This window comes from Natator depressus, chromosome 4, assembly GCF_965152275.1.
Source record: "Natator depressus isolate rNatDep1 chromosome 4, rNatDep2.hap1, whole genome shotgun sequence".
NCBI lineage: Eukaryota > Metazoa > Chordata > Testudines > Cheloniidae > Natator > Natator depressus.
Window position 1 is genome coordinate 139,011,694 of NC_134237.1, and position 27,901 is coordinate 139,039,594.

At 51.0% G+C, this 27,901-nt stretch overlaps 1 protein-coding gene across 3 annotated transcripts in view; it reads right to left on the minus strand.

Annotated features, from left to right (window-relative positions):
• The window catches only part of ADISSP (adipose secreted signaling protein), a 142,492-nt gene that overhangs the window by 72,369 nt on the left and 42,222 nt on the right, over window positions 1–27,901 (minus strand). For all 3 annotated transcript variants that reach the window (XM_074951978.1, XM_074951977.1, XM_074951979.1), the window contains exon 3: window positions 14,049–14,191. In XM_074951978.1, the coding sequence (XP_074808079.1) occupies window positions 14,049–14,191 (143 nt within the window). The remainder of the gene's footprint in view (window positions 1–14,048; window positions 14,192–27,901) is intronic.

The following is a 27,901-nucleotide window of genomic DNA, read 5'->3' on the forward strand; positions in this document are numbered from 1 at the left end:
ACTTCCTAGCTGAAGTGTCTTTTTATGCCCTTTCTGCTCTGACCCCTTCCCTCCCCCGTGGTGCTTTCCCCATTGACACAACCATCCCAGTCCCCAAAGGTGCCCTGAAGTACCCTCCTCTCCTGACCACTGGTACACTGGGAACAGATGCAAGAGGCTAAAGGGGTGGACTGAGGTCACTGAATGGGGAAGAATCCAGATCAATTGAAGGGAGGGAACCCACAGTGGTTGGATAAAGGAGGCGACAGGCTGGGATCCTGGGTCCCCCACCCAGATGGTGGAAGACAAGGAGTGGGGACCACCTACCCTGTTTCTAACAGAGCGAGCACCGCTCAATGCTCAGGAGGAAGATTCTCTCCCTTCTGTGCTGTCATTAAGGTACCTACATGCAACTCCTTCCCACCTGCGAATCCAATGATCAGTCTAGCCAAGGGCGCGTGAGCGAGAACGCAACAACTGGAATCCCTCTTCTCTGCACCGGAGCGCCACCACGCGTCTTCTGAGTGCACCGTGGTTTACAGCGCGACGCTTCCCATGGAGCCAGAGAGACTGGATCACTGCACACAACTTGGACGGCTGCGTCCCGGAGCCCGGAGTGCAGAAGACAAAGGAGAACTGCACCCACTGAGCTGCTCTATGCAACCGCGATTAGTTACCAGCAGGGCTGAGCATTGCAAGGTCTTGCTGGGCCTGGGGATGGTACAACGGGGTACAAAAAACCCCACCTAAACTGCTCTAGCGATCAGGGTATTTATAGAGGCAAAAAGACAGATCCGCGGCACACTCTGCCTACCCTATGAAGAGAGGGTCAGAGTTAAATGGGGTTTAGCTTAGAGAGAGAGATTGAGGTGCTGTCCCCAGGGAAACCCTCAGCAGTCCTAGTAAAATGACCTGTTCTGAAAGTGACGGCCACTCTACTGGCAGATGCACCGGGGACTGAAGCAGGAACCTCCAGAGCTAAAAGTGTGAGCACCTACAGCTTGAGCTAAAGAACTAGTGCCACATGCATCGTCGGTCACAGAGCAGAACCTGCAACGCCTCACCAGTGAGTCCCCCAACCCAGGGGTGCAGTACCTGCCCAGGGATTGGATGGCACATGAAGGAAAGGGGGAGGCTACACTCAGGGAAGACTTTGTCTCCCACCAGGTTCTCACTCACAAGCTGGCATGGGGGAGAAATGGCGTAAGTGAGTTTAAGGAAAAGATGGATCAGAGAGCAAACTAGAGATGAAGAAACTTATTAAACCTATTCCACGCCCAGTCCGTGCAGGATCGTTCCTTATTGTATATTCCTCCAGTGCTTTACCTAACACACTTGAAAAGGTCTCAGGTCCTGGGAATTCCATCACCAGCAGCCACTGCATCTTGGGCAGCAACCACGTCAGAAATGGAGCTAAGCGAGGTTCGGATGGGTCATTAATTCGATGGGAAACCCAGGTGCTGAAGTAAGGAGTACAGATGACCGAGTAGATGGTACTCTTCCCTGAAAGTCATGGCTGACAGTGCCCTAGCACGGGCTAATGGAGCTGTGGACTTTTGAGGACAGAACACTGAGGTAATGACCTCTCGTGGTCATGGAAGGTATCACGATACCTTCCACAAAGGCCAAGGCGTCGGCCGCACTGTCCTGGCTAGAATCAAGCCACCACAACTGTATTTTGCCTCCTCAAGTTCCTGTGCTGTTTCCACTGGGGGAGAGAGAGAGTTAGCGGGTGCTGCTATCCCCATCTGGGAGGTGGCCTTCTCCCAGCATCAGAACAGATCATCTGCACATCGCCAACTCGCTGGTTGAAGGCTGCAAAGCTGGGCAGCACTTTGGGATTAAAGGCACTTGCAAACCTATTTGTGGTCATCATGCCGGGGACTGGACTAAATGACCTTGAGGTCCCTTCCATTCCTAGGATTCCCTGGGGGCAGCTCTTACAACCCAGTAGATCTCAGTATAGGGAAACTGCTCTGGATATTCCAGCCTAAATGGTCCTTCACTTCAAAAGACAGCCTCTCAGACCCCTCTCGACCCTTCCTTCTGGTGTGCTGGTACATCTGCTCCACTTCTGCCTTCAGCCCCCACTTAGCCAAGCTGTACTTCTCTACCTCCTAATGGCTCCTGATAACCCGCCCAGCCCCTCCATGGTGATAGAACCCCTACCTGCAGCTGCTTCTGACTCGGGATGGGATGCACCGGACTTAAGAGAAGAGAGAGAAAACTGAAGTAGGCAGCAGATGACCCCATCCACAAGTATTTACATGTATCATTTAAACCCTCAAAAACACACCCATGTCTGTGTGTAATAAACTGTGCACGCTTGTGTTCAAAAATACCATTATGACCAACGGGCCAGATCCACAACAGGTGTCAATCCACTGACTTCAGTGACACGATGCCTGTCTACACCAGCTGAGGATCTGGCCCGACGGGCAAAAAACAAGGTGAGGCTGCTCTGTAGTTCAGCACCACGTGCGACAGGCAACGCTTGTAACAGCGTCACCTGATATACGCAAAGAACGTTTCAGCCCCAGGAACAACCAGTCTAGAAGAGATCAAATGCCCTTTGAGGGAACTCAGAAAAAGCCTTCCATTTAGTCTTTCATACAAGGAGGGAAACACAGAGGAATGAAGTGCAGGAAATAATACAAAGTACGTGCTTTTTCCTTCTCCGCCCTGTTGAGTTTATGCTTAACGAGTGAGGCATCAATAATACAATACAGAACAAGAGCAGCAATCAGGCCATTCTTTGCCCAAAACTTGGATAATTGGTTTTCATTTCAGTTTTCTGAATGCTCCGCAATCAGCTGTGGCGTGGGCACCAGAGGGATAAAAATGCATTCTCCTACCGCACAAGCAAAGCTTTCTGTCTTCTTTCAAAGCCGGGGGGCAGGGGGATTGATTCAAAGGGGTCTGCAATTTTGGGTCTGGTTCTGCAACCAACTTCCAGGAGCATCGGATGCGCATCTGACAAGGCCCTGCTCCCTCCTCATGTTCAGGCCACCTGGCCAGTCACTTGGCACGAGCAACTCCTAGGCTGGTAATTATAATAACAAGCTTGCAGAACTTGTGTGTGAATGAACGGAATGTTATAGCTATAACCGATTGCTTACTCCGATTCTTTCTGTATTCACAATAAACACGGTGTATTACCTTATCCCCTGAATAAGATCCTGCTAGTTTTTATTTTCTAACATTTGAACCTATAACTGACCATTTGCTTGCACAAATGCCCAATTTGCACACACAAGTGCCTACAGCTCTGGCCTCCTGAGCTTTGGAAACTCAGGCCCCAATAAGTTGTCTAACTAGCCACAGACCAAAGCACTAGCAATGCAGGCCTGGTCAGGACCATTTGCCTGGAGCGATGCGGTATAAACTCTCCCCTGGGTACATCAGACATGCCCGCAGCGACCCGATGCCACCAGGAAGGGGAAGGGCCTCTGATGCTCCCCTTCACACTGCAGAAATGCTCTTGCCTTTGGCTTGAGACAGCTCAGCCAATAGAGCAATGGCGCACAATGACTTCAACAGCCCAGTAAGGAGAAGAGCCAGAGACCCCATGGAGCCCATACACAGAGCTAGGTGGAACATTTTCAGGGAAATGAAATGTCACCTTAATATGTTGTTTTGTGGAAGCCAGAATGTTTCACGGAGACATATCGGTCTCGACAAAGTCATCATCGGAGGGCAGGCAAGAGAGACTTGCATGCACTAGCCTAGTGGTTAGAGCACTGGCCTGGGAGGCGAGAGATCCAGATTCAAGTCCCCTCTCTGCCAATCCAGAGCGATCTGGGATGAAAAAACTCTGATCTGAATCAGACTGAGCAGGGATTTGAACCTGGCTCTGCCACGTCCCAGACCGGCATGGCACTGGCATGTACACACACCTCCCTTCCTGACTGAAAGGCTCAGGTCGCAGTCCAAAAACGAACTACAGCAATCCCGTTCTCACAAACGAGCTGGAAAGGTTGGGGTTTAGCTCCAGTGCGGAATGAAACCAAGGTCTGTGAAATGAAAAGATCTCTGTCTCTATAATCAATGGAAGGTGCCCAGACACTACGGCGATGTGCAGCAGCGCAGAACCCTCCCAGACAGAACCAGGTAACAGCATGGGCATCCACAAAGGAGACCCGAGACCCAGCGCAGAACGGTGTCATGTGGGCAGTCATCCAAGCCGGGGCATGCTGGAGGCGTCTCTTCTCTGCATTCCCACCCCAGTGGTGAGGAAGCATACTGAATAGCCTGTGCTCTCTCAGGCAATGCCTCCGTCCCATGCCAGCAATTCACCTGGCTCATTTAACTCAAGGTGGAACAGAGACAAAACGGTGCATAACTGTGCTCCGTCCCCGTTAGCCTCCCTTGTCAAGCTTTGGGTCCCTCCCTTGTCACCCTGCCACCATACTCAGCTTCTCACACCCATCGCCTCCTAGCCTTTTCTCACCCCTCTGCACCATACAACCGCCCTGAGCTTATTCCTACCCACATTTAAGTCCCTCTTGAAGACCTATGACTGCCATGCTGCCTACAGAGAATCATGGCGACTTGTGTGTACACTGAGCATTGTTGTTCCCTTTCCCCTCACCTCTGTCTACTTGTCTGCCCTTAGGATGCAAGCATCACTTTGAGTGTTTGGAAAGCGCCGAATACCAAGCAGGCCCTGCCATAAATAAATCAACACATAAATGAGAGAAACGCTGGCAACTCTCAAGCCAACACTGTTGGGGGCCAAATTCTGCTTCAACAGACTGTAAATCCAGAACAACTCCACCAGGCTAGCGCTCCTTGGAAAGCTGGGATAAAGAAGTAAATTCTACATAGTGCTTCCCTACCCTGAATCCACTTTGCAAAGTCATGCGTTAATAAGAGCCCGTAGCGCCAAGGCTCTGCAGGCAAAAGGCAGCAGCCACCCTGCATTCAATCACTCCCACCCCTGTTACCCTGACACTGAGCAAATTTGCGCGTAAACACATGCCAGCGGGAAACCATTTCTCTGCTCTGTAGATATTAAAAGTGACCATGAGATCCTGACAAAGGGAAGAAAGGTAAGCAGCAGGATACGGACCCTGGACTTCAGGAAAGCAGACTTCAACTCCCTCAGGGAGCGGATGGGTAGGATCCCCTGGGGGACTAACATGAAGGGGAAAGGAGTCCAGGAGAGCTGGCTGTATTTCAAGGAATCCCTGTTGAGGTTACAGGGACAAACCATCCCGATGAGTCGAAAGAATAGTAAATATGGCAGGCGACCAGCTTGGCTTAATGGTGAAATCCTAGCGGATCTTAAACATAAAAAAGAAGCTTACAAGAAGTGGAAGGTTGGACATATGACCAGGGAAGAGTATAAAAATATTGCTCGGGCATGTAGGAATGAAATCAGGAGGGCCAAATCGCACCTGGAGCTGCAGCTAGCAAGAGATGTCAAGAGTAACAAGAAGGGTTTCTTCAGGTATGTTGGCAATAAGAAGAAAGCCAAGGAAAGTGTGGGCCCCTTACTGAATGAGGGAGGCAACCTAGTGACAGAGGATGTGGAAAAAGCTAATGTGCTCAATGCTTTTTTTGCCTCTGTCTTCACTAACAAGGTCAGCTCCCAGACTGCTGCGCTGGGCATCGCAACATGGGGAGTAGATGGCCAGCCCTCTGTGGAGAAAGAGGTGGTCAGGGACTATTTAGAAAAGCTGGACGTGCACAAGTCCATGGGGCCGGACGAGTTGCATCCGAGAGTGCTAAAGGAATTGGCGGATGTGATTGCAGAGCCATTGGCCATTATCTTTGAAAACTCGTGGCGAACGGGGGAAGTCCCGGATGACTGGAAAAAGGCTAATGTAGTGCCAATCTTTAAAAAAGGGAAGAAGGAGGATCCTGGGAACTACAGGCCGGTCAGCCTCACCTCAGTCCCCGGAAAAATCATGGAGCAGGTCCTCAAGGAATCAATCCTGAAGCACTTACACGAGAGTAAAGTGATCAGGAACAGTCAGCATGGATTCACCAAGGGAAGGTCATGCCTGACTAATCTAATCGCCTTCTATGATGAGATTACTGATTCTGTGGATGAAGGGAAAGCAGTGGATGTATTGTTTCTTGACTTTAGCAAAGCTTTTGACACTGTCTCCCACAGTATTCTTGTCGGCAAGTTAAAGAAGTATGGGCTGGATGAATGTACTATAAGGTGGGTAGAAAGTTGGCTAGATTGTCGGGCTCAACGGGTAGTGATCAATGGCTCCATGTCTAGTTGGCAGCCGGTGTCAAGTGGAGTGCCCCAGGGGTCGGTCCTGGGGCCGGTTTTGTTCAATATCTTCATAAATGATCTGGAGGATGGTGTGGATTGCACTCTCAGCAAATTTGCGGATGATACTAAACTGGGAGGAGTGGTAGATATGTTGGAGGGCAGAGATAGGATACAGAGGGACCTGGACAAATTGGAGGATTGGGCCAAAAGAAACCTGATGAGGTTCAATAAGGATAAATGCAGGGTCCTGCACTTAGGACGGAAGAACCCAATGCACAGCTACAGACTAGGGACCGAATGGCTAGGCAGCAGTTCTGCAGAAAAGGACCTAGGGGTTACAGTGGACGAGAAGCTGGATATGAGTCAGCAGTGTGCCCTTGTTGCCAAGAAGGCCAATGGCATTTTGGGATGTATAAGTAGGGGCATAGCCAGCAGATCGAGGGACGTGATCGTTCCCCTCTATTCGACATTGGTGAGGCCTCATCTGGAGTACTGTGTCCAGTTTTGGGCCCCACACTACAAGAAGGATGTGGATAAATTGGAGAGAGTCCAGCGAAGGGCAACAAAAATGATTAGGGGTCTGGAACACATGAGTTATGAGGAGAGGCTGAGGGAACTGGGATTGTTTAGTCTGCAGAAGAGAAGAAGGAGGGGGGATTTGATAGCTGCTTTCAACTACCTGAGAGGTGGTTCCAAAGAGGATGGTTCTAGACTATTCTCAGTGGTAGAAGATGACAGGACAAGGAGTAATGGTCTCAAGTTGCAGTGGGGGAGGTTTAGGTTGGATATTAGGAAAAACTTTTTCACTAGGAGGGTGGTGAAACACTGGAATGCGTTACCTAGGGAGGGGGTAGAATCTCCTTCCTTAGAAGTTTTTAAGGTCAGGCTTGACAAAGCCCTGGCTGGGATGATTTAATTGGGGATTGGTCCTGCTTTGAGCAGGGGGTTGGACTAGATGACCTCCTGAGGTCCCTTCCAACCCTGATATTCTATGATTCTATGATTAAAAGGGCATTCGATTAGATCTGGACGCTGCTTAGAGCCTGTGCAGCTCAAAGCACTGTCAGGAGGTGGAATGCACGACCTTGATAAACGTATGTATGTATCAATCAGTTGTTAGAAGAAACGCCATCAAGAGCTCAGAAGCTTTTTAGCAGGAACATGCAGAGACACACGGTTGCAGACTCAGACCTGCTGTGTTCAACGTCTCCTTCAACTGACCTGACCACTCTGCTCCCCAACCCCACAACTTGTTGCTAACTCACAAGATGCCTATCATCATCCCAATGGCAGGGTCACATTCTCACCCACATCAGAGACCTCTAAAAAGAGCCTGAAACTCCTAGAGGGCCATATGGTGTCTTATGGGCCCTCCAGGTAGGTCAGGAGCTGAAGTCTAAAATCAAAACAAGAATTTATGACGTCAACATAGACCACACCCAAAACGACGCTTTAGCTTAGTGTCAATGTGAAATTCATCCTTTGGGCAAAGAGCTAGCAGACAGGCTGATGTACTGCTTAAGCCCTGCACGCTAGCTCTTTGCCACTTACAGCGAGCTCATCGGTTGTTTGGGACAGTATCCTCAGAGAAAGAACAAACAAAAAAAAAAATCAAGCAAAACCTGATCATTTTATTAGAGGGTCAAAGTTATTGACAAGACTCTTTGATGGTATAACTCAATGAGTTCTGCTGTAGGGGAGGGAAGTCCAGCGATTAATCAATAAGAGAAACAAAACAGGGGGAAATGTATATCACACACACACTCACTCACTCTCCTAGAGCTTTCAATCGGAAAGGCTCGCTGCACTTTACAAAGAAGTTGATGTCCCAGTTTCATAGATTCCAAGGCCCCAGGGGACCATTGACCATCCAGTCTGGCCTCCTCTACATCACCGGCCAGAGAGTTTCACCCACTTTCCCTGCAATGAACCCAATACCTTGTATTTGACTAAACCATCTTCCAGAAAAGCAACCAGTCTAGACCTGAAGACTCCAAGAGCTGGAGAATCCATCACTTCCCTTGGTAGTTTGCTCACAGGGTTAATCACCCACCCTGTGAACGATGTCTGCCTTATTTCAGATATGAATTTCTCTGGCTTTGACTTCTACCCATTGGTTCTTGTTCGGTCTTTCTCCACTAGCTTAGAGTGCCCTTTTCCCCCTGTGACGGCACTGATACACTGTGAACAAGGCAACCCTCAAGCTTCTTTTCGAGAAGCTAAACAGATTACGCTCCTTCAGTCTCCCACTTTAAGGCATTTCTTTCCATCTCTCAGATCATTTTTGCGGCCCTTCTCTGCCATTTTACAGAGGGAGGCACAGACGGTGAAGTGACTCTGGGGCAGAGCCAGGTCTAGATCCCACCCCCACCTCAAAACCCCTCTCCATTCCATGCTCTAACCACCAGGCGTAGCACTTCCTCCCTATTCTGCATATTCCCTTGTTTTTCCTGCGAGCAGATCTTTGTGAAAAGCGCCTGACGAAGGCTGCAGATTCCATCTGTCAAACCAGGATGTGAGAAACAATAGTCAGATGTTGGTGTTGCCTCTGCCAAACAGACAAACAACCTCCTTCCTCTACACGACCTAAGCCAGAGAACTGCCAGACACCAAGTATGCGCCTGCCCATTCCTCCCCAGCCCCAGAGCCATCACATGCAACCTAAACCCTGAGCCAGCCATGCTGAAAGCAGTCCCCAGAGAGGCCGTACGTGGGCGACTGGCAAGGGCAGATGAAGTAATGGAACAAGCCAGCCTATTCTAGATCCCTGAACAGAAATTAAACCCAAGCAGATTACCTCACCCCAGAGAAAAACCCAGAATACATAGACAGCTCCTCCCCAAGAGTGGCGGCCACTGCTCAGAGGCTACAGCACCAGACAAATTAAAATTGGGAACCGCAAGTGGCCAGATTTTGCAAGAAGCAAGAGTTTTCTACTGCAAAGATCAATAATAATAGGGCGTTGTCTTCTCACAATACTGAACAAAAGACTTTTTGGAATCAAGTGACGAGCAAAGCTGCCTGTTTCTCTAGAGAGGAGAAAGATGGTAAAAACAGCGCAAGGATAAACTGCATCTTGCCATCCGACTCCGTGTGCACCAGAAATAAAGCAGACAGTCTATTTTTCACCTACTCCCGTTCATTCACAGGGTATCATTATGGGAACATTGACAATTTTTGGGCAACTTCTCGTGTCAATCAAGCTGTCTGAAAAGGAGGAAAATGAAGGAGAGAGTTGAGCAAGACACTAGAATTATCCTCCCTACGCCTTGGAAACGGCTGTGGAACCGTAAAACCAGGGCGGTCTTGTGGTTCAGGCCTTGGAAGATCTGGGTTCAAACTCCCATCTCTGCCCCCGATAACCTCTGTGTCCTAGTTTCCCCACCATAAATTGGGGATAGTACTGGTCTGCCTTATTCTCAGGACCTCACTGATGCTTGTGAGACACTCATGCTATGGCACACTAAACCCAGCTTCTGACTTAGGTTTGAGCCCAAGGCCCCCTTCCGTCCACACACAAATCAGCCTGACTCAGGATCTGGGTCCTAGGACCTTGCTAGTGGGGTGGGTCAGAGCCAGAGTCCCACTGAGACTCGGGTCCAAGCCCTGTCATTTTGCAGTGTGGATGCAACTCAGACCTCAGACCTGAGTCAGAAGGTCTATGCAGTGTGGTAGAATCACTGAGTGTAGACTCAGGTCCAGCAATTGTAAACCCTGGTATGCAACGCGGTGTGGACGCTCAAGAGCACGCTTGGAAACACCGAGTCCACAAGGCCGAGTCCCACAGACCTAGATTTGCAATGTAGTGTGGACGTACCCAGAGGAACTTAGATAAATAAGGCAGCTGTCACCGAACAGACCTGAAAACAGCAATAGACGAGATTGTGACTTCACATCATGCCAGGACGTGGCTGCACCTTCTCCAACACCACCCAGAACAGCTAGCTCTCGGATTCCTCCTGGGAGCCTGCTTCTCCCACCAGTGCTGGCAAGAGAGACACTGCCACCCCAGAAAACGTATACGATGCGCACAATGCACACGTGGAACTAGCGTCTCAACACCCTCCTCTGCGCCATGCTGGTGTTGTAGGGTGACCAGATAGCAAATGTAAAAAACTGGGACACGGGGTAGGGGGTAATAGGTGCCTATGTAAGAAAAAGCCCTGAATATCGGGACTGTCCCTATAAAATCGGGACATCCGGTCACCTTGTGGTGTTGTGAGCTCCTCTGAGCCGGAGCCATCATCATCACCAGTCTCCTGCAGGGCTGAGAATTTCAATAGAGCCTAAATCCCCCAGACTCCCAGCGGGATTTAGGCTCTTAAGGCACTTTTCAAAATGTTCCCTATTATCTGCTCTCAACCAACAACAGCATGAACAGCAGCAGCAAGGTAGGAGCCGATACTCTTATCCATAATATTAACCTACTTGGTGCATAAAAGCTTGAGCTAGAACTACTCTTTGGGGTACCTTAGTGATTACTGGATGCCCCGATGGTGTTTCTAGCTACTCTTAATCCTGCCCCAAAGAAGAGCCAGCCATGTTTTCCTACCCCACCCCCCCACTTCATCTGTGAAAACATCTCAGGCTTTTACTTTGGTCTTAATCAAATTTAATTGTAAGGAAGGCGCTGCGGACAAATAGTTACCCAGGTAGCTGGGACTCAGGACTCTTGGGTTTTATTCCCAGTTCTGTTCCTGAAATCACTCTGTGGCCTTGGGAAAGTCATTAACTTTTGTGCCTCAGTTTCTCCTGTCAACTGGGGAGCACTGTTGCATTAATTTCATGATTTAGTTGGGGATCGGTCCTGCCTTGAGCAGGGGGTTGGACTAGATGACCTCCTGAGGTCCCTTCCAACCCTGATATTCCGTGATTCTATGACTTTCAATGCAATAAATGAAGAGTCAAAGGTGTTAACATGACCCTGTCTCTGTCCACCACTTTTAATCAAGGTCCAGGGTTTGGTATATAGGGGCCTCAGCCTGCTTACTACCATGGCAAACACACAATTCAAATGTTTTTAAAGCATTTAATGTCTTTCCTTAAAGATATAGAAAAGAAGGAAAAATGGGTAAAGTGTTTGAAATGGAAGGCGTGAAGTCAGGCTTTCATTTTACCACCATCCCTTCTTCCCTTTCGTTAGAGAGTCTTTGGAAGGAAAAACTCCTCACCTGACAGTCTCTTAGAAGGCACTGCAAAGGGTGACAGCAGTCCTTTTGGGGGCAAAGAGAAGCAGTTAGCTGAGATGGGCGGGAGCTGTAGAGTCCAATCCGGTTTTCTTGAAGACAAAACAAGACGAAGACGCACAAGAGGGGAGAGAAAAGAACAGCAAAGACCAAGAATGCAGCTACTTCTGTCTCTGGCATGGGTTCGCAGTCGCAGCCAGGGAGAGACAGGCCCAGCGCACGGTCTTATCAACCACTCCGAAACCTGCCAAACTTGGACCAGCATCGAGCGAAGGCATTGCTTTTGGCTGCCTTGCCGGTAACCAGCGCACAGCAGTGATGCAAAATATGCAGTCTTGGCCGGCTGCACCAGGCTCTGATTACACAGAAGGCAAAAGGAGAGGGATAGGAAAGAAGCAATAACAGAGGGGAAGGGAGAGAACACACCGGGTACGTCTACACTGCAAAAGACAGACCTGCAGCAGTCAGTATCAGTGCCTGGGTCCACAGAGTCAGGCTTGCGGGATGGGACTAAAAGTAGCAAAGTAGAAGCATAGAGCCCTGCACAGATGTAAAATTTGTATCCACATCCAACCCGCAAACATGGTCCGTGGATATCTGTAGATTTGCAGGGCTCTATAGATGTGCCTGCTTGGGTGGGAGCCCAAGCTCTGAGACCCATCCCACTCGTTCCAGTCTGAGCGAGAATCTCTACGCAGCTACTTTTAGCCCCGTAGCACGAGTGCCCCGAGCCCAAGTCTTCAGACCCAGGCTCTGAGATTTGCTGCTGCAGGTTATTTTTTGCAGTGTAGACTCACCCCTTCGGGGGGGGGGGGGACAAACCTCACATCCCAGGTGGTGGTTTGGATTTAGCCGGAGCTGGTGGACGTGGTGGCGTTATCTGGGTCCCTCACTCTGGCCCGGTCTGGTCAGGACATCTCTCAGGATCAGGGCAACAAAGCCCATCCTGAGCACAGATAGTGGGGGAGGAGAGCCTCTCCTGTGTGCAAGCAAGCAGCCAGCCATGGAAACAGGCACCCACAGCCACAACCAACAAAGGAAGGAGAGGAAGAAAGGCCTGGGCCAGGCAACAGCCCCGCCCCAGGCTGCCTCTAAGAAAACAGCCAGGAGACTAAAGGAGACAGCAGCAAGCCCAAAAAGTGAAGGGCTGACAGGGTTAATGGGAGGTGAGGCTCCAGGAACTGACCTGACAGAGCAAACGGAGGAGGGTCTGGCACAAGAGGCTGAGACCCCTTGAGAGACCCCACCAAGAGATGGCGACAGACCCCCAAAAAGGGAGTGGAGGGTAGAACAGCCCAAACCCTCGTTATTTTGTCCACGAATTAGGTCTAATTTCTGACACACCAATTTTGGCTCACTGAGTGCCGGTCCCACCAGTCTCTCCTTGAATTGCAGCAGGAGGCCTGTCTCCCTTTTGCCCCTCCCCCCACCAACATTTACTGCTATGGGTTATTGATAACTGTTTTCAAACACATAAAAGGTAGTTACAAGGAGGAGGGTGAAAAATTGTTCTGGTTAACCTCTGAGGATAGGACAAGAGGCAATGGGCTTGAACTGCAGCAAGGGCGGTTTAGGGTGGACATTAGGAAAAACTTCCTGTCAGGGTAGATAAGCACTGGAATAAATTGCTGACAGAGGCTGTGGAATCTGTCACTGGAGATTTTTAAGAACAGGTTGGACAAACCCATCAGTGATGGTCTAATTATGACATAGTCCTGCCTTGAGTGCAGGGAACTGGACTAGATGGCCTATTCAGATCCCTTCCAGTCCTACGATTCTATGGTGACACTTCATAATCTTCTATCCACTTTCCCACATTAAGCTCACAAGTGGGGTAGACCTACCAGGCCCCAATTCCCACCACAGGACTTCAATCTCCCTTATGTGGACGTTGGCAAACTTCATTACTGCTTCTAAAGGGATCAGAGATCTTTGGATGAAAGTTGCTACATTAAAGGACTTTTAAGTGGACACATTTCTGCCACTCTGGAGGTACACATTGGGGCCATTTGTTGACCCAGTCCCTAAAATCTAGGGAGAAACCCCTTTGGGTTGTTTTATTATGGAGAGGAAGGAACTCCCATCCCTGCCTCTTGAGAACATGCACCAAGCTCCAGACATTAGCAAAGGCTGGGACAGGAAGCGTATAAAAGTTGCCGATCATTGCTCCTGTGGCTAAGTGTTGACTCAACCATGGCTTTAACTCACCCTTACGCTGTAGCACAAACCTGGATGGGTTCCTTATTTGGATGCTTTCCAAGAGTCAAGGACAGAGGGAACCAAACCAGTAATTCTCTGAGCTATAAACAGGAGCTGCTAGTTTCACTGCTTTGTCTTCAAGGCCATCCCAACGCTGGTTTTAGATAACTCACACTATGTCAACTTGCAACATGGTCAGCTGTTTTCTACGTGCCACTGGAAGGTGAACCGGGCAGGGAGCTCATTTTCCAGAGATGAATCAAAAGTAGAGCCCCAAACACTAGCCACAGCAAAGCCTTTGGAACTGAATGTTTACAGCAATTGGCACACGGGGCATAGCCTGACATCAGTTCCAGTTTCCAGAGGAGACAAAGCTATTCCACTCCCCCTTACCCCACCAATCATCATCCTCCTCACCTTCCTCCACCTCCTTTGATCTCTACAGCTCTTACCTTGACCAAGAAGTTGCCATCCTTCTCCTGGGTGACCATGACCACGGAGTCGTGGAGCTTCTCGTCGAAGTGCACGTGGGAGTGTGCTCCTTCCTCGGGATGGCTGGTGGCGAAGCGGACACCACCCACTTTAGGCTTTGTGCCTGCAAGGGGAGAAGACCCAAGCATGATTTAGCTCCCCTCCAGGCTTCCGCAATCCCCAGCCAGTGAAGCAGAGGAAACACTGAGGCACATTTCAAGGCAGTGGCCTGGCCCAAGTGCTCATTCAACATTTGGCTGCCTTACCCCAAGTCTCAGATGGGGATCGTAATGGGGTCTTGCAGTAGGATGTAGGGACTCAGTGTAGCAGTAGGATTTTATGTTTGTATTTTGTATGACTCAGAATGAAGGATAAAGGATAACAATGTAGTGTGTATTAAATGTATTGATGTATGATATGATTTGATTGTATTCTGCCGGCCACCCTGACTGGATAGCAGGAAGGAACGACCCTGGGTCACTGGAAAAAACGCATCAGACAGGCTGCCTGTGTCTGTACTGATGTTAAGGCAGGAACAGACCAGAACAGTCCTCACGGCTGATTATGGTCACCTTTTGTTTTAGGATAAGTTTTCATTACAGTATTTGCTATAAGGTCTTGTTTCTTATCTGCTTTGCAAACAAAGTTGTGTATGGTTCTTTTGTAATCCCTTTAGTAGCCATATGTAATGATGCTGCCTCTGGCAGGACACAACCGAGAGTACCAATTCAGGACAAATTGCTTCGAGCAGGGCAGTCACAGCCCAAGGCTTGTGGTTCTCCACCTCTAAGGCACACCAAAGCAGCCAGACAGAGAGGACTTCGGTCTCACCCCACTGGCTAACCATAAGTCATACAAGCAATTCCCTTAGACACTCCAGTTTCTCAGTATCACCACTAGTGCCACTAGTTACGGGGATGAATGGTTATGAAAACCAATACCCCAGTAAAAGAAAAAAGGTTCTCCTGATCCCAAAGGACCAAGCCCCAGACCCAGGTCAATATACAAGTTAGATCTTACCCACAAATCACGCTGTTGCCAATCCTTAATCTAAAATCTAAAGGTTTATTCATAAAAAGAAATATAGATAAGAGAGTTAGAATGGGTTAAATGGAATCAATGACACACAGTAATGGCAAAGTTCTTGGTTCAGGCTTGCAGCAGTAATGGAATAAACTGTAGGCTCAAACCAAGTCTCTGGGGTACATCCACAGCTGGGATAGGTCATTCAGTCCTTTGTTCAGAGCTTCAGTTTGTAGCAAGGTTCCTCCAGAGGTAAGAAGCAGGATTGAAGACAAGATGGAGGAGCTGCAGCAGCCTTTTATAGTCTCTTGCCATGTGCCTTCTACTTTCTTTGTTCCAGAGACAAGCTATCCAGCACATGGTATGGAAAAACCTTAGTGTTCTGTCCATAGGCATGTCCCTGCATGCCTTACTGAGTCACAAGGCATATCTGCCTTCTCTCAATAGGTCAGTTGTATAGCTGATGGTCCTCAATGGGCCACCAAGCAGGCTAGGCAGTGCTGATGCCAAATTGTCTGGGGTGTCACCCGGAAGCATAGCACAAGTTTAGAGTTATACGTATTGGCTCTATAATGTCTGAACTTCAAACATGAAAATGATACATGCATACGAACAGCACAGTCACAACCAGAAAATCATAACCTCCTCATAGACACCTCCCACGACAACCTTTGTACAATATTTGCTACAAATATAACAGTAGTTTCAGTTTATGTCAATAACGTCAAACCATATCACCCTTTCTGAAATGTAATCCTGTCTGAAATTCTCTGTACAATTGTTTGGTGTGAGTAAAGGATGTGTGCATGTTTAAGGATGAGTGTGAAAGCCATCACAAATGTCCAGATGGTCAAGAAGAAGTGAGAAACTTGGAGAGACAGCAGGAAACAAGCAGAAAACAGCCAATGTATCTGATGCTAAACAAGTTAGCAGCATTGACAACCTCAGAGGGGAGACAACAAATAAGAAACAGCAGAAAACCAAGTTTAACACCACTTAAGGACTAACGATTACAGAATGACACTGCAAAATCCATAGACTAAAGTGGGAATTTATAAGTATAAAGCTGGGGTGTTTTGCCATAGAACTCTGGGTTCAGTCCTGTAAAGCTTCGGAGCATCAGATTGCGACCAACAAAGCCCAGCTCCTCACTCGTGCTCAATCTAACTGGCCATTAAATTGACTTGAGCCACGACAGACTGGTAAGTATAAGATCATCTGCAGGACCTGGGGGCGGCGGGGCGGGGGCAGTGACTGAATGCATATGCTAACTGTTGTATTTTCAGTAAACGTGGTGTATTGCCTTTTCCCCTGAAAAAGATCCCGTGTGCTTCTTATAAGCATAACATCAGCATTGACTTACTTGGAGAATTACACCGTGACCCTGCAAGTCCCAGCAGAATCGATGCATAGTGCAAGACCTAGCGAAGCACTAGGGTCAAGCTGGGTCCCTGAAATTAGACATTTCTAAGAAAAGAAAAGGACCCATTTTTCTTCCTGGTGCTCAGCGCCTGCAACTCCCCTCAGCTTCAGCAGGAATTGGGGGTGCTCGGCATCTCTGAATCACCATAAATTGGTGCCAAGATGTAGATACCACGGACCCCCCCATCAGAAATAGATTCTTGATATGCAACCCAGGTTTTCCATTGCTCCCATCACTCCTAATTAGAACCCCAGCCCCTGAGACCATTCTAAGCAATCTCTCTCCTTCCCGGGTACATGAGCTAGGCACTACGCTACGTCCCACTCTCTCAATCACTGCTTAACTGAGCCGTGCAGACTTAGCTCTTAATCCTTCCTTGCGAGTCCCTCCAGCACCCGGATCATTTTTTCTTCTTCTCTGAACTTCCTCCACTTTGCCCAGAGCTTCCTGCATCTACCTCCTCCTGGAGGTGCCCAGCAGCTGTGGGGGTGAGGAGGGGCGGGCATGTCTCACCACAGGCCTAGAAAGAGGGACTCTCCCCAGCCACCAATTCCTTCCCGGCTCCTCGGCATGCAGCCTCTGCAGATACAGCCCAGCAGAACAGCAGTGGTTTGGCTATGGGCAGAGACAGTCACTGGTTTGTCCGAGACTCATCTCCTCAGTTCAGGGCGCTTTGCTCCAGCTCAGAGGAGATTGTCCTGTATCAACAAATTGCCAGCAGTACAAGACTGCATCCAGACCAGCGTGAGCAGGGCGGTAGTATAATACCACTGCATTGCTCCCACCCCACAGATCAGATCCAGAGAACAGTGGTCAAAGTGCTGATGCTCTGTTTTCTACCAGCACTGCTAGTACTTGGGGAGCTGTGCCGGGCTGCTTCATGCAACATGGGAAGTTGTAAGTATAGACAAAGCCAAGTCATCAACTGGCCAGAAGTTTACAACGGAGCTATCCCAGGATGTGATGTGAAGGAAACAGACAAGTAATAGCAAAGAATAGTTCCCTCCACTGCCCCAATCCTTGGGGGAGGTTCTCTGGCCTGTGCCATGCAGGTTAGACAAGATGATCAGAACAGTCCCTTCTAACATTAAAATCCATGAGTCTTCATTACTCTCGCTCACAAACGAAAACAGGCAGGAAGGCTCAAATCTGATCATCATAAAAGGAAACTGTGAAACTTGCAAAAGAGCCTCTTAAATCACAACCCTTTTCCCTGGAAACCTGCATTCCTCAAAGGACATTGGCCGTTATTGTTCTCCTGCTACAAAGAGAGTAACAAAGCCTTTGAAACGCAGAGAACCCACACAGCTCTGTCAACGTTATTAGTGCTAATCCATCAGCGCTTTGCTCTGCAGGCTGCTTTTGCCAAAGCCGGCTTTTGCCAAATGAAACAGTCTCCCCCACAAAGCCCACACTCGCAATTAAGCCCAGCTGTGTAATCGCCAGTTGTAAAAAAAAAGTGTTTGGTTATTAAAACATCACGCCGAGCCATTTACTGCAAAAGGACACGCGGTCCTAAGACCGCATCTCCTGCTGGGGGCAGTCAGTGCTGGGATCAGTAGAGCTGCATGGATTTACACCGGCTGGGGATCCGGGCATGGCAGGACATCAGCGCCGATTCCGAATGACGCAAACAAAAAACTCAGGCCTCCGCTCCAGCAGGAAGAGAGACAAAGAGGGAGTGCTCTGATGCACAGGAAGGAAGCCTCTTATGGGGAAGGAACCTGGATCCTCTGCCCTTCCCCACCCCCCAGCCTTCTCTGCCATCTTCTGGTCAGGATGGCTTTTCTTCTCCAGGGACAGACTGCTCCAGTTCCACCCATTCCCAGCGCCAACAGGGGCTAACACACCTGCCTTTCCCATGGCATCTGGCAAACCAACCATTCCTCCACTCACAGCATCCCCATGACACAAGCGGTTACTTCACCTATCACAGTCCAAATCAGACGGCACAGAACAGGCCGCACGCTACGCAGGAGCGCCACACAGGCACGAACCTGAAGCGGAGAGCACATGGCAACCGGAACTAAGACTGATACTGACCAATGCAAGATCCACTGCCAACGAACAATACACGGCCTCATCAGTGACAAAGCCCACAACCTGCATCACCAAGCCCTGACAGCCAGCTGCCCTAGCCCTGTGCTTGCCCAGCTCGGCCCCCCAGAATGCTCAGTACATTGCAGCCCCAGGCAGGACAAGCGGCACTGCATTAATCTCCTCTGCAAACATCAATTACAAAAAGAGGTGGCTGGGGTAAGACAGTCATCCAAATTCATTCCTCTGACAGCAGAAACCAGGGGCAAAGCTAACAGATTTTATGCTCATTTACACACCCAAAGCTAACGAGCTCACAAAGGAGCTTTCTCGGAGATGGCTAGGAAATACTCAGACCAGCCATCCTGGGAGATTTCAACATTCAGGTCAACGAGGCTGCAGATGCAAAAGCCCCAGATCTCCTCCCCTTACTCCCCTCCCTCAGACGCTCACAGGTTGCCCCTGATCCAGCCCACCCAGCCAGTCATGTCCAGGCCCTGCTCTTCAGTTCTGCTATCAATATCAAGGAGATTGCAATCCAGCCGCTGCCCTGAGCAGACCAGCCCCTCACTAAGGCCTGGTCTACACAACAAGGCAGCTTATGTCGACCTAATGCTGTCAGCGTCTGCACTACGATAGTACTCCCACTGATGTAAGGCGTAGTGCTTAGACCAACACAGTTAGGGTGACACAGTGTCCGTGTAGATGGACACCACATTACTTACATGGCCTGTTGTCTGTCAGCCCTGCACTGAGCTGACAGCTGGAGCCCCCTATCCCCTGCGCTGACAGCCCAAGCTGTGAGCCCAACATGGGGCTCAATTTCACAGCAGGGACGTGAAATTGACATTCTTGTCAGTTTAATGGCTGCTATTATTTCACATTTCAGCCCTGGCTCTGGCTGTCATTCGAGGTGCGGGGGACTCCAGCTATGACCCACGGGCAGCTGTCACTGCACCCACACTCCAGCTGGCAGTTCCCCACAATGCCCCACTTCCGTCAGTGCATGCACTCCTGGTGAGGACGTGCACCATTGCCAGAAGAAGGGCAGTGCGGACACCAACAGTCGATTTAATTGTCGTGGTGACTATAGGTTGACCTAACTTACGTCTACCTCATTTTGTAGTGTAGACAAGCCCTAAGGCAGTGAGCGGGAGCTCTCCCAGCTCCCAGGCAATGAGATCCCCGTGTGTCTGATTCAACCACGCTGACGCACAGACCCCACCAAACCCCAAAGCCAGAGGAGAGCAGCGCTCCCCGCACAGGACGAGAAGTTGAAGACTTGGTGAATCACCATCACTGCACGCTAGCCTCCTCCATCGGCACACTGGCCCCAGCAGCCCCTCCCTCCCCATCGCCCGCATCTCCGCAGTTCCTGACTCCCGGTGCTGGATGGAGAAAGGGCCTGGAAATGCTAGTGCTGATGGCAGAAAACGAAGGCTGCTAAACACAGGATAAAACCTAATGGATCCCACCAAGCCTACGCTGAGGCTGGATTACAGGCCAAAAGAACCTGCCTAGCAGCCTCCAGTGAAGCGGATGCGTCCTGCCCCGAGGAGCTAGCCAGGGTGGTGAACCCTTCTTCAATCCTGCGTGTCTACAGCCTGCATCAGCACCGAGCACCAAGTGCTGTGCAGAGCGATCATCCAACCACCCTGAAACAATCGCGCACATTCGGGAAGGCCTCTCCAAAAGCCTGGATCCACCTACCAACAGCCCCTTGCAGTCCCAGAGCTCATCTCACTCACTCCTTTGCAGTGTCCAAAATGTCCTGAGGACACTTGACCCAAGAGCTGTGAATCCAGCCCTGCCCCTCCCAGCTGGTGGGAGTCATGAGCCTCTGAGGCCACTCCTGGCGGGACCAGCCCACCCCTGGCTCAGGGCAGGAATCATCCCTTCCTCCTCCAAACACGCAATAACCCAACCAACCCCAAAGAAACCCACCCTAGGCACATCGCGTCTAGCCAACAGCCAGCTGCTGTTGAAGCTCCCGCTCCTGAGCAAGCTCACAGAGAAGCAGCCATAGACCGCCTACAAGCCCATCTAATTGACACCAATAGCCTAGACCTGGCACAAACTGGATTCAGGCCAGGACATGCGACTGGAACCATGTTAGTGGTTCTGATGATGATCTGTCAGTGGACAGAGGGCCCATCCCCCTGGGTCCCTCTGCAGCATTCGACACCATCGCCCATGGGATACTGCTGTGACGGCAGGGCCCAGGGTAAGGCACTAGAATGGTCCGAGTCCTTCCTGAGGAGAGATGGGCCCCTCATCTGAGGAGTCCCCCAGGGATCAATCCTCCATCGATAGGCCCCTCATCTGAGGAGTTCCACAGGGATCAATTCTCTCTCTGGTCCTATTCAAAATCTACATGCAGCCAGGAGGTGAACGGGTCAGACGACACAGAGTCCAGTGCCAGCAATATGCAGAGGAGACAGCTCCACCTCTCCTTCACCACACAGAGCCGCAGCATGGCCACCAGCCCGGCCCAGTGCTTGGAGGAGATCAGCTCATGGATGAAGAGCAGCTGGCTGAAGCGGAACCTGAGCAAGACAGAGGTGAAGCTGTGGGCAGAAGAAAGTACTTTGAGGAGTCTGCTGCCACAGCGCAGTCTCCTTTGGTGGAAGGTTCACATCCACAATTGGCAGAGGTAAAAGTGAGCCAGTCCGGTCTGGTCCAATGTATCGGGAAGAAACTGCTGACCGTACTGGCAGGGCCACTGATGTGGGGGAGGCAAAAGGGGCAGCTGCCCCATGGCCCAGCGATTTAAAGGGCCCGCAGCTCCAGCTGCTGCCATAGGGATGGCGATTTAAAGGGCCTGGCGCTCCCGGCTGACGCTGCTGCTACCCCAGGGCTCTGGCGGAGATTTAAAGGGTCTGTGGCTCCTGGTTGCTGCTGCCGCCACCGCACCTGCGGTCAGAGCCCTGGGCCCTTTAAATGGCCACCGGAGCCCTCGGGTGGTGGTGGTGGGGCCTGGGGGCTCCAGCTGCTGCCAGGAGCTCAGGGCCCTTTAAATCACTGCCAAAGCCCCAGGTGGCACAGGCCGGGCAGCACTGAAGGGCTGGCTGGGGGATTTTGGCCCCAGCTCCGCCCCTTCTGCCTAAGGCCCCGCCCCTTCTGGGGGCCTAGAGCCACACACCCCCCACCTTGCCCAGGACCCCGGGCACCCTGCATACCAGTAAGTCATCTAAGTTACTTTCACCCCTGACAGTTGGTCAATTCAATCCATAGTCTAGGACAGGGGTTGGCAACCTATGGCATGCGTGCCAAAGAGGCACGGGAGTCGATTTTTAATGGCACGCTGCTGCCTGCCGGGTCCCAGCCACCAGCCCTGCTCTGCCCGCTGCCGAACCCAGGCCGGGACCCCGGCAGGCAGCAGCGAGCCATTAAAAGTCCTGCCCGCCCCGGCCCGCTCTTCTCCACCCCCCACCTCCTGCCGGCTGCTGCTGCAGGGCAGGCAAGCTCCGCCCTCCCCCACCTCTTCCCCCAAGTACTCTTCCTGCCCCTCCTCCTCTCCCTCCCGGCAGCCGATGGGCTGATGGCCCTTGCGCGGGAGGGGGAGAAGTGGAGCCGCAGGGCGCTCGCTGCTCCGGGAAGAGGTGGAGAAAAGGTGGGGGTGGGGACGGGGGTGGGGACGGGGACGGGGAATCAGGGCATATCCCCTCCAGCCCTCTGCCGTGAGCCACTCTGGGCGGGGGGCACTCCCACACACCCAGCCTCCTGCCCTGACCCCTACACCCCCCCCCACACACACACACCCCAGCCTCCTGCCCTGACCCCTACACCCCCCACACACACACACCCCAGCCCTCTGCCCTGACCCCTGCACCCTCCTCACATGCCCCCAGCCCCCTCACACCCCATGTCCTGACTCTTGGACCCCCCCACATTCCCACCCCCACCCTGAGCACCAAACAGGAGCTCCTGCACCCCCCCCCCCCCCGCCACCTTCCCACCTGCAGCCCTTGCACCAAATGGGAGCTGCCCAGGTAAGCACTCCAGACTCCACACCCAAACCCCAACCCTGAGCCCCCTCCCTCATTCTAGCTGCTGGCCAGACCCTACACCCCAACCCCCAGCCTTCTCCTTCACCCCCAGCCCTGTGGTCAGTGCACTCCCACCCTCATCTCAGTGCACAGAGAGAGGAAGAAAATGGGCTAGAACAAGGGAGAAGGTAGGTACCCACTCTATGTGGGCAGGGCCGGGATCCCAGACTGGCAGTGGTCTGAGTGGGGCCGGCAGCTGGGACCCTGGCTGGCAGGAGCCAGCGGATAGAACCCCAGACCGGCAGTGGGCTGAGTGGCAGCAGGCTGAGCCGCTCAGCCCACTGCTGGTCTGGGGTCCCGGCCGCTGGCCCCACCCAGCCCGCTGCTGGTCTGGGGTTCTGGCTGCCGGCCCCTTGCCAGCCGAGGTCCTGGCCGCAGGCCCCGCTCAGCCCACTGCCGGTCTGGGGTTCTGGCTGCCGGCCCCTTGCCAGCCGAGGTCCCGGCCGCAGGCCCCGCTCAGCCCACTGCCGGTCTGGGGTTCTGGCTGCCAGCCGGGGTCCCGGCCGCAGGCCCCGCTCAGCCCGCTGTCGGCCTAGGTGAACGAAACCCCAGGCTGGCAGTGGGCTGCGCGGGCCGGCGGCGTAAGATCAGCATTTTAATTTAATTTTAAATGAAGCGTGCCTGCCCCTCCTCCTTGTTTACTTTACATACGACAATTGTCTATATATTACATAACTAAACTGAGAGAGAGAGAGAGAGAGAGAGAGACCGACCTTCTAAAAAACGTTAAAATGTATCACTGGCACACAAAACCTTAAATTAAAGTGAATAAATGAGGACTCGGCATACCACTTCTGAAAGGTTGCCGACCCCTGGACTAGGAGTACTCTTGGATTCCCTGCTGATGCTGAGCTCTCACATAAAAAGCATGGATGCTGCTAACATCTCTGGTTGCTAGGAAACTCCATCCCATCATGGAGGACAAAGACCTGGCCTCAGTTATTCATGCCTTTATCACCTCCCCGATGGACTCTCCAGCAATGCAATATCGTGACCCCAAGAGCCCCTAATGCCCAATTGCAAAGGCTTCACTACCAAGTACAGCTACTCCCATCACCCCTGACAAACTCACGACACCCAACACGCTGCTGTCATGACACCTATCTGTCAGGATGCCGTGTAAGATATCAGATGAAAGCTGGTGACACACTTGTGATTAATATCACTGTGAACTCTGTGTATTAACATTAGAAGGAATTATGGATACTTACTAATGCTTTAAAGTCTGGTAACCAAAGGGATGATCAGGTTTTCTTCCAGACAAGACAGAGGATCATTATCTCCCTGCGTCTAATGTAAATTGAGCATGGTGATGTCAGAAACAATGGACAGGTCATTTGCATCTGAGGGAAACAGGAGAAGCAAACAACCTTGAGGATGTGAAATCAGCATGGGAGACACAGGATTCAGAACAAAGACAATAAGAGGACTTGTTGGTTATCCAGCACTGAGGGAACAAAGGGATCAGCGCTCTGGACCTCTATGAATGGTGGCTCCTCGGCCATATGTGCTGGTGATGCTAAGAAGTGACTGTCGGTGAGAAAACTGCCTTCGACAAGGATTGTAACCTGGTCAGTTTTAGTCACTAGAGAGCGTATGATACTTTTGTTTCATTTGTAACCATTTTGTGTTTCTATTCTCTTTGCTTCGCATCATTCAGATCTCTCTGTACTTTATTAACAAACTCATTTTTGTTTTATTCTCACTTCTTCTCCGTGCTGATCTAGTCGAGTGAGGTGGGCACCTCAGCTGAGCCAATGTGCTGGTGTGGAATTGGTCTCTGGAAACAGTGCACTTGATTTCCACGGGCAGCCAGGAAGAGGGGCTGGCTGTTGCACGGCGACTTTTCTGGAGAATTTGGGCACTGACGTACACCAAGGGTTAATCTGCAAGGCCAAGTCCAGACTGGCGGAGTCCTAAGGGTTTGTTTGGCTGGCTAACAGACTGGAGTGGCGGGCAGCTGTCACACAGTTTAGCACCAACAGATTCCTCTTTGGCTAAGGCAGGGGGTAACAGGGGTGACTTAACAGATTTCGCTGGATGTGAAACCTGCAGCACTTCGGAAAGTCCAGCTCATACAGAACAGCTCCTTGGGCACCCCTGTCCTCCTCTCCCTACCCTGGCTGCCCACAGAATACCAAGTCGAGGCCAAGGTACTCCATGGCCTGGGTATCTAAAAGAGCCTAAAGCTCCGAGATGAAGATCACGGTCGACTTCACTCCTCTAGCCCCATGGAACTTTCCACAATGAGGGGAAAGCTCGTCTGTGGAGGAGATGGAACTTTCTCAGGGGCTGGCCCAAGCCTGTGAAATGAACGAAGGACCGTCACAAGCCCACCTCCTGCTCCACGTGCCAGGTGCTCTCTCCCACCCTGCCGTCTCTTCCACCCACACAGAGCAATGTGAACATTTAAACATCAAAACAAGACCCTAGCAAAACAAAACACTCCCTGGCACACACAATTCTCCCCCTGGGGGCCAGGATAAGAGCGAGAGAACGAGCCACGGGTAACTAACGTTAGTCTCTCGGCTTAATGAACCCAGATACTCTGGTGATGAAGACGATATAAGAGCCTTCGTGGAACAGTTGCTCTCTAAAGATAGCTCAATCGTGACTCTTAAACAGGAAAGCAGCAGCGAATGAATGTGGAAACATGAGCCCACACTTCCTGCCTCCCCTCCCCCTTCCATTACTGGGGCTGTGCTTCTGTTTTCGAACACAAACCTCTGCCCCTTCGCTAGCTGGGGCCCTGCTCTGTATTAGTGGCTTCCCACCCACCACCTCTCCTCCAGCCACAAATCCGTGCAGTACCAGACACTATTTCGAGGAGGCACTATGAAAGCAAAGGGCCTTCCAAGCCACCAGCAAAGGAGAACAAATTGTGCGTGCCTCGCCTTTTTTGCTTCTTTCTGATGGGTTAGATGCACTACTACATGACCTCTCAAGGTCCCTCCAAGCCTGACCCTTTGAAGATTCTGTCCCCACTCCCTTCTCGCTTTGCCCATGTGTGTCTTTCCACATGACAAGGGCATTTCTCCCTTCACCTTCTGCCCAGCAGAGCCCGACTCAGCAGCGGCTCTGACCTGAATACAGGGCCCCAGACACCATCAGCGCAGAGTCCAAACGTGTCTAGCGTCTGCAAAGCCTTTTACAACGGACTGTTGCTCCGACGCATGGCCTTGCTAAATAGACACATAGCCGGGCGCAGTCTCAAACAACCCACACGATGACAGGGAGTGATAACTCTGAACTGCACAGTCTTGGAGTTTGTTCTTTTAAGAGGCAGCAATGAAAACGACTCAACCTCCCCAGGGTCTCAAAACACAACAACGGCCGCCAAGATATTGTAAAATCAAAGTGGGTCAGACCTTCAGCTACCTCAGCCGAGGACACGTGTGTCTAAAGAGCTTCATATAAATACAGTATTTTGTCACTTCTTAGTTTTTGTTGAGTGAGGACCATAGGCACCGATTTCTAATTTACCCATCCGCCCCCCCTCCGCTCCTTTCCCCAAGGTCCCGCCTCTGCTCTGCCCCCTCCCCGTGGCCCCCACCCACACACCACGTGCTGCTCTCCATCCTTCCCCGAGCCACCAAACAGCTGTTTGGCAGCAGCCAACGATCAGTTTTTTGGCTGTGTGGGTGCTGAGCACCCCCCTATTTTTTTTCTGTGGGTGCCCGAACCCCGGAACACCCACAGAGTCGGCGCCTGCAGTGAGGACCTTCATGCACTGTGCCCAAAATACACTTAAACCCAGTTTAGAGGGGATGTGGTAAGAGGATTACAAGTTAGGAAGTGGCAAAAGACCAAGCCCCAGATCCTTAAAGGTATTTAGGTGCCTAACATACTGGGAGATGGGTGCCTAAATACCTTTGAGGATTTGGGCCCCAGTGTTCTTCCCACTGCAGCAGCCCCTTGGGCCCTAAGTCAGAGCTCAGGACCCAGGCAGGCCACCTGTGTGGTATTAAACAGGACAGTCCTGCTTTTCTAGGGTTTGCCCCCATCCAGGACGGACACAAAACCAGACGTGGCTTTGTCCAGCATCAGACTGGGAAGCCCTTTCGAAAAGCACGAAAGGTCATTTCCACCTGCTCAGCCACGCCCCCGTGTCACCCAATCACAGCAGGCAATAGCCTTGATTAATAGTGTGACATTATCGACAAACTGTAACTGTATAGATCATTGTTGCAACCACTGTTATACGTTTGCAGCAAATATTGTACAAAGGTTGTCGTGTGAGGTGTCTATGAAGAGGTTATGATTTGCTGATTATAATTATGCTAGCTGTATGTGTATCATTTTTGCATTTGAAGTTATGAATGTGGGCTCTGTACTTGTATCTCAAATGTATTTGATTCCACGTAGCCTCAGTGAAGCATTTGGTCAGCTTCTTGAGAAAGGACTATTCTCAGTAAGTGCCCAATAAAGAAACACTTAACTGACAATGAACTTTGGGAGACGCCAATCCACATCTGAGCTTTCCTGGGAACGTTCAAACTAACATGTAAACAATGGCGTCAGCCTACAAACGGAGTCATGCGTGAACATGTGACTTGCCCATGTGACTGACTCCATCCTGCTGCTGTGATTTTCCACAGTAAGAACAAAGGGGTGTCCTTCCATGAGCAGAGAATATAAAAGGCCCTGAAAACCGCTCCATTTTATCTTCAATCCTGCTTCTTACTTCTGGAGGAACCTTGCTACAAACTGAAGCTCTGAACAAAGGACTGAATGACCCATCCCAGCTGTGGATGTAATCTGTAGGGTTTATTAAAAAAAAGAAGGTTATTGAGAAATTAGAGTTCTAGCCATTTGGACTCACAAGGTGGCTGGCAAATTAGCTTGGCTCCTGAGGGACATACAGCGGGGGGCTTAAGGAAGCCTGGGGTTTGCTGGAGCGAGACCCAAGTTTTAACTGCATGCAGCAGATGCTCCCAGGTTCCATTCTCAAGGATCTTGGAGCATCCTGCCTTTGGTCTGATGCCAGGCTTCCCAAACCAGTTTCTCCGCAGAGAAAGGGTCGATATGTATCAGACAGACAGCGCTCACTCCTAACGCTGCTCCATCTGCCACGCCACCTTACTAGAGAACTAGGACAGCACATGGGGCTGCCTTCAACTGTCTACCTGCACCAGCATCCTTGCAATTCCGCAGTGTCACCCGGAAGCTCCCAGACAGCTGGGCTGCACCAGGTGCCACAACACTTGATCCAGGCATCTCAACTACCAGAAAGAGCCACTTGGCTCGTCTTCCAGCACCTCAAGCCTTTGAGGAGATGGCAGGGTATTTGAACCACCTCCAG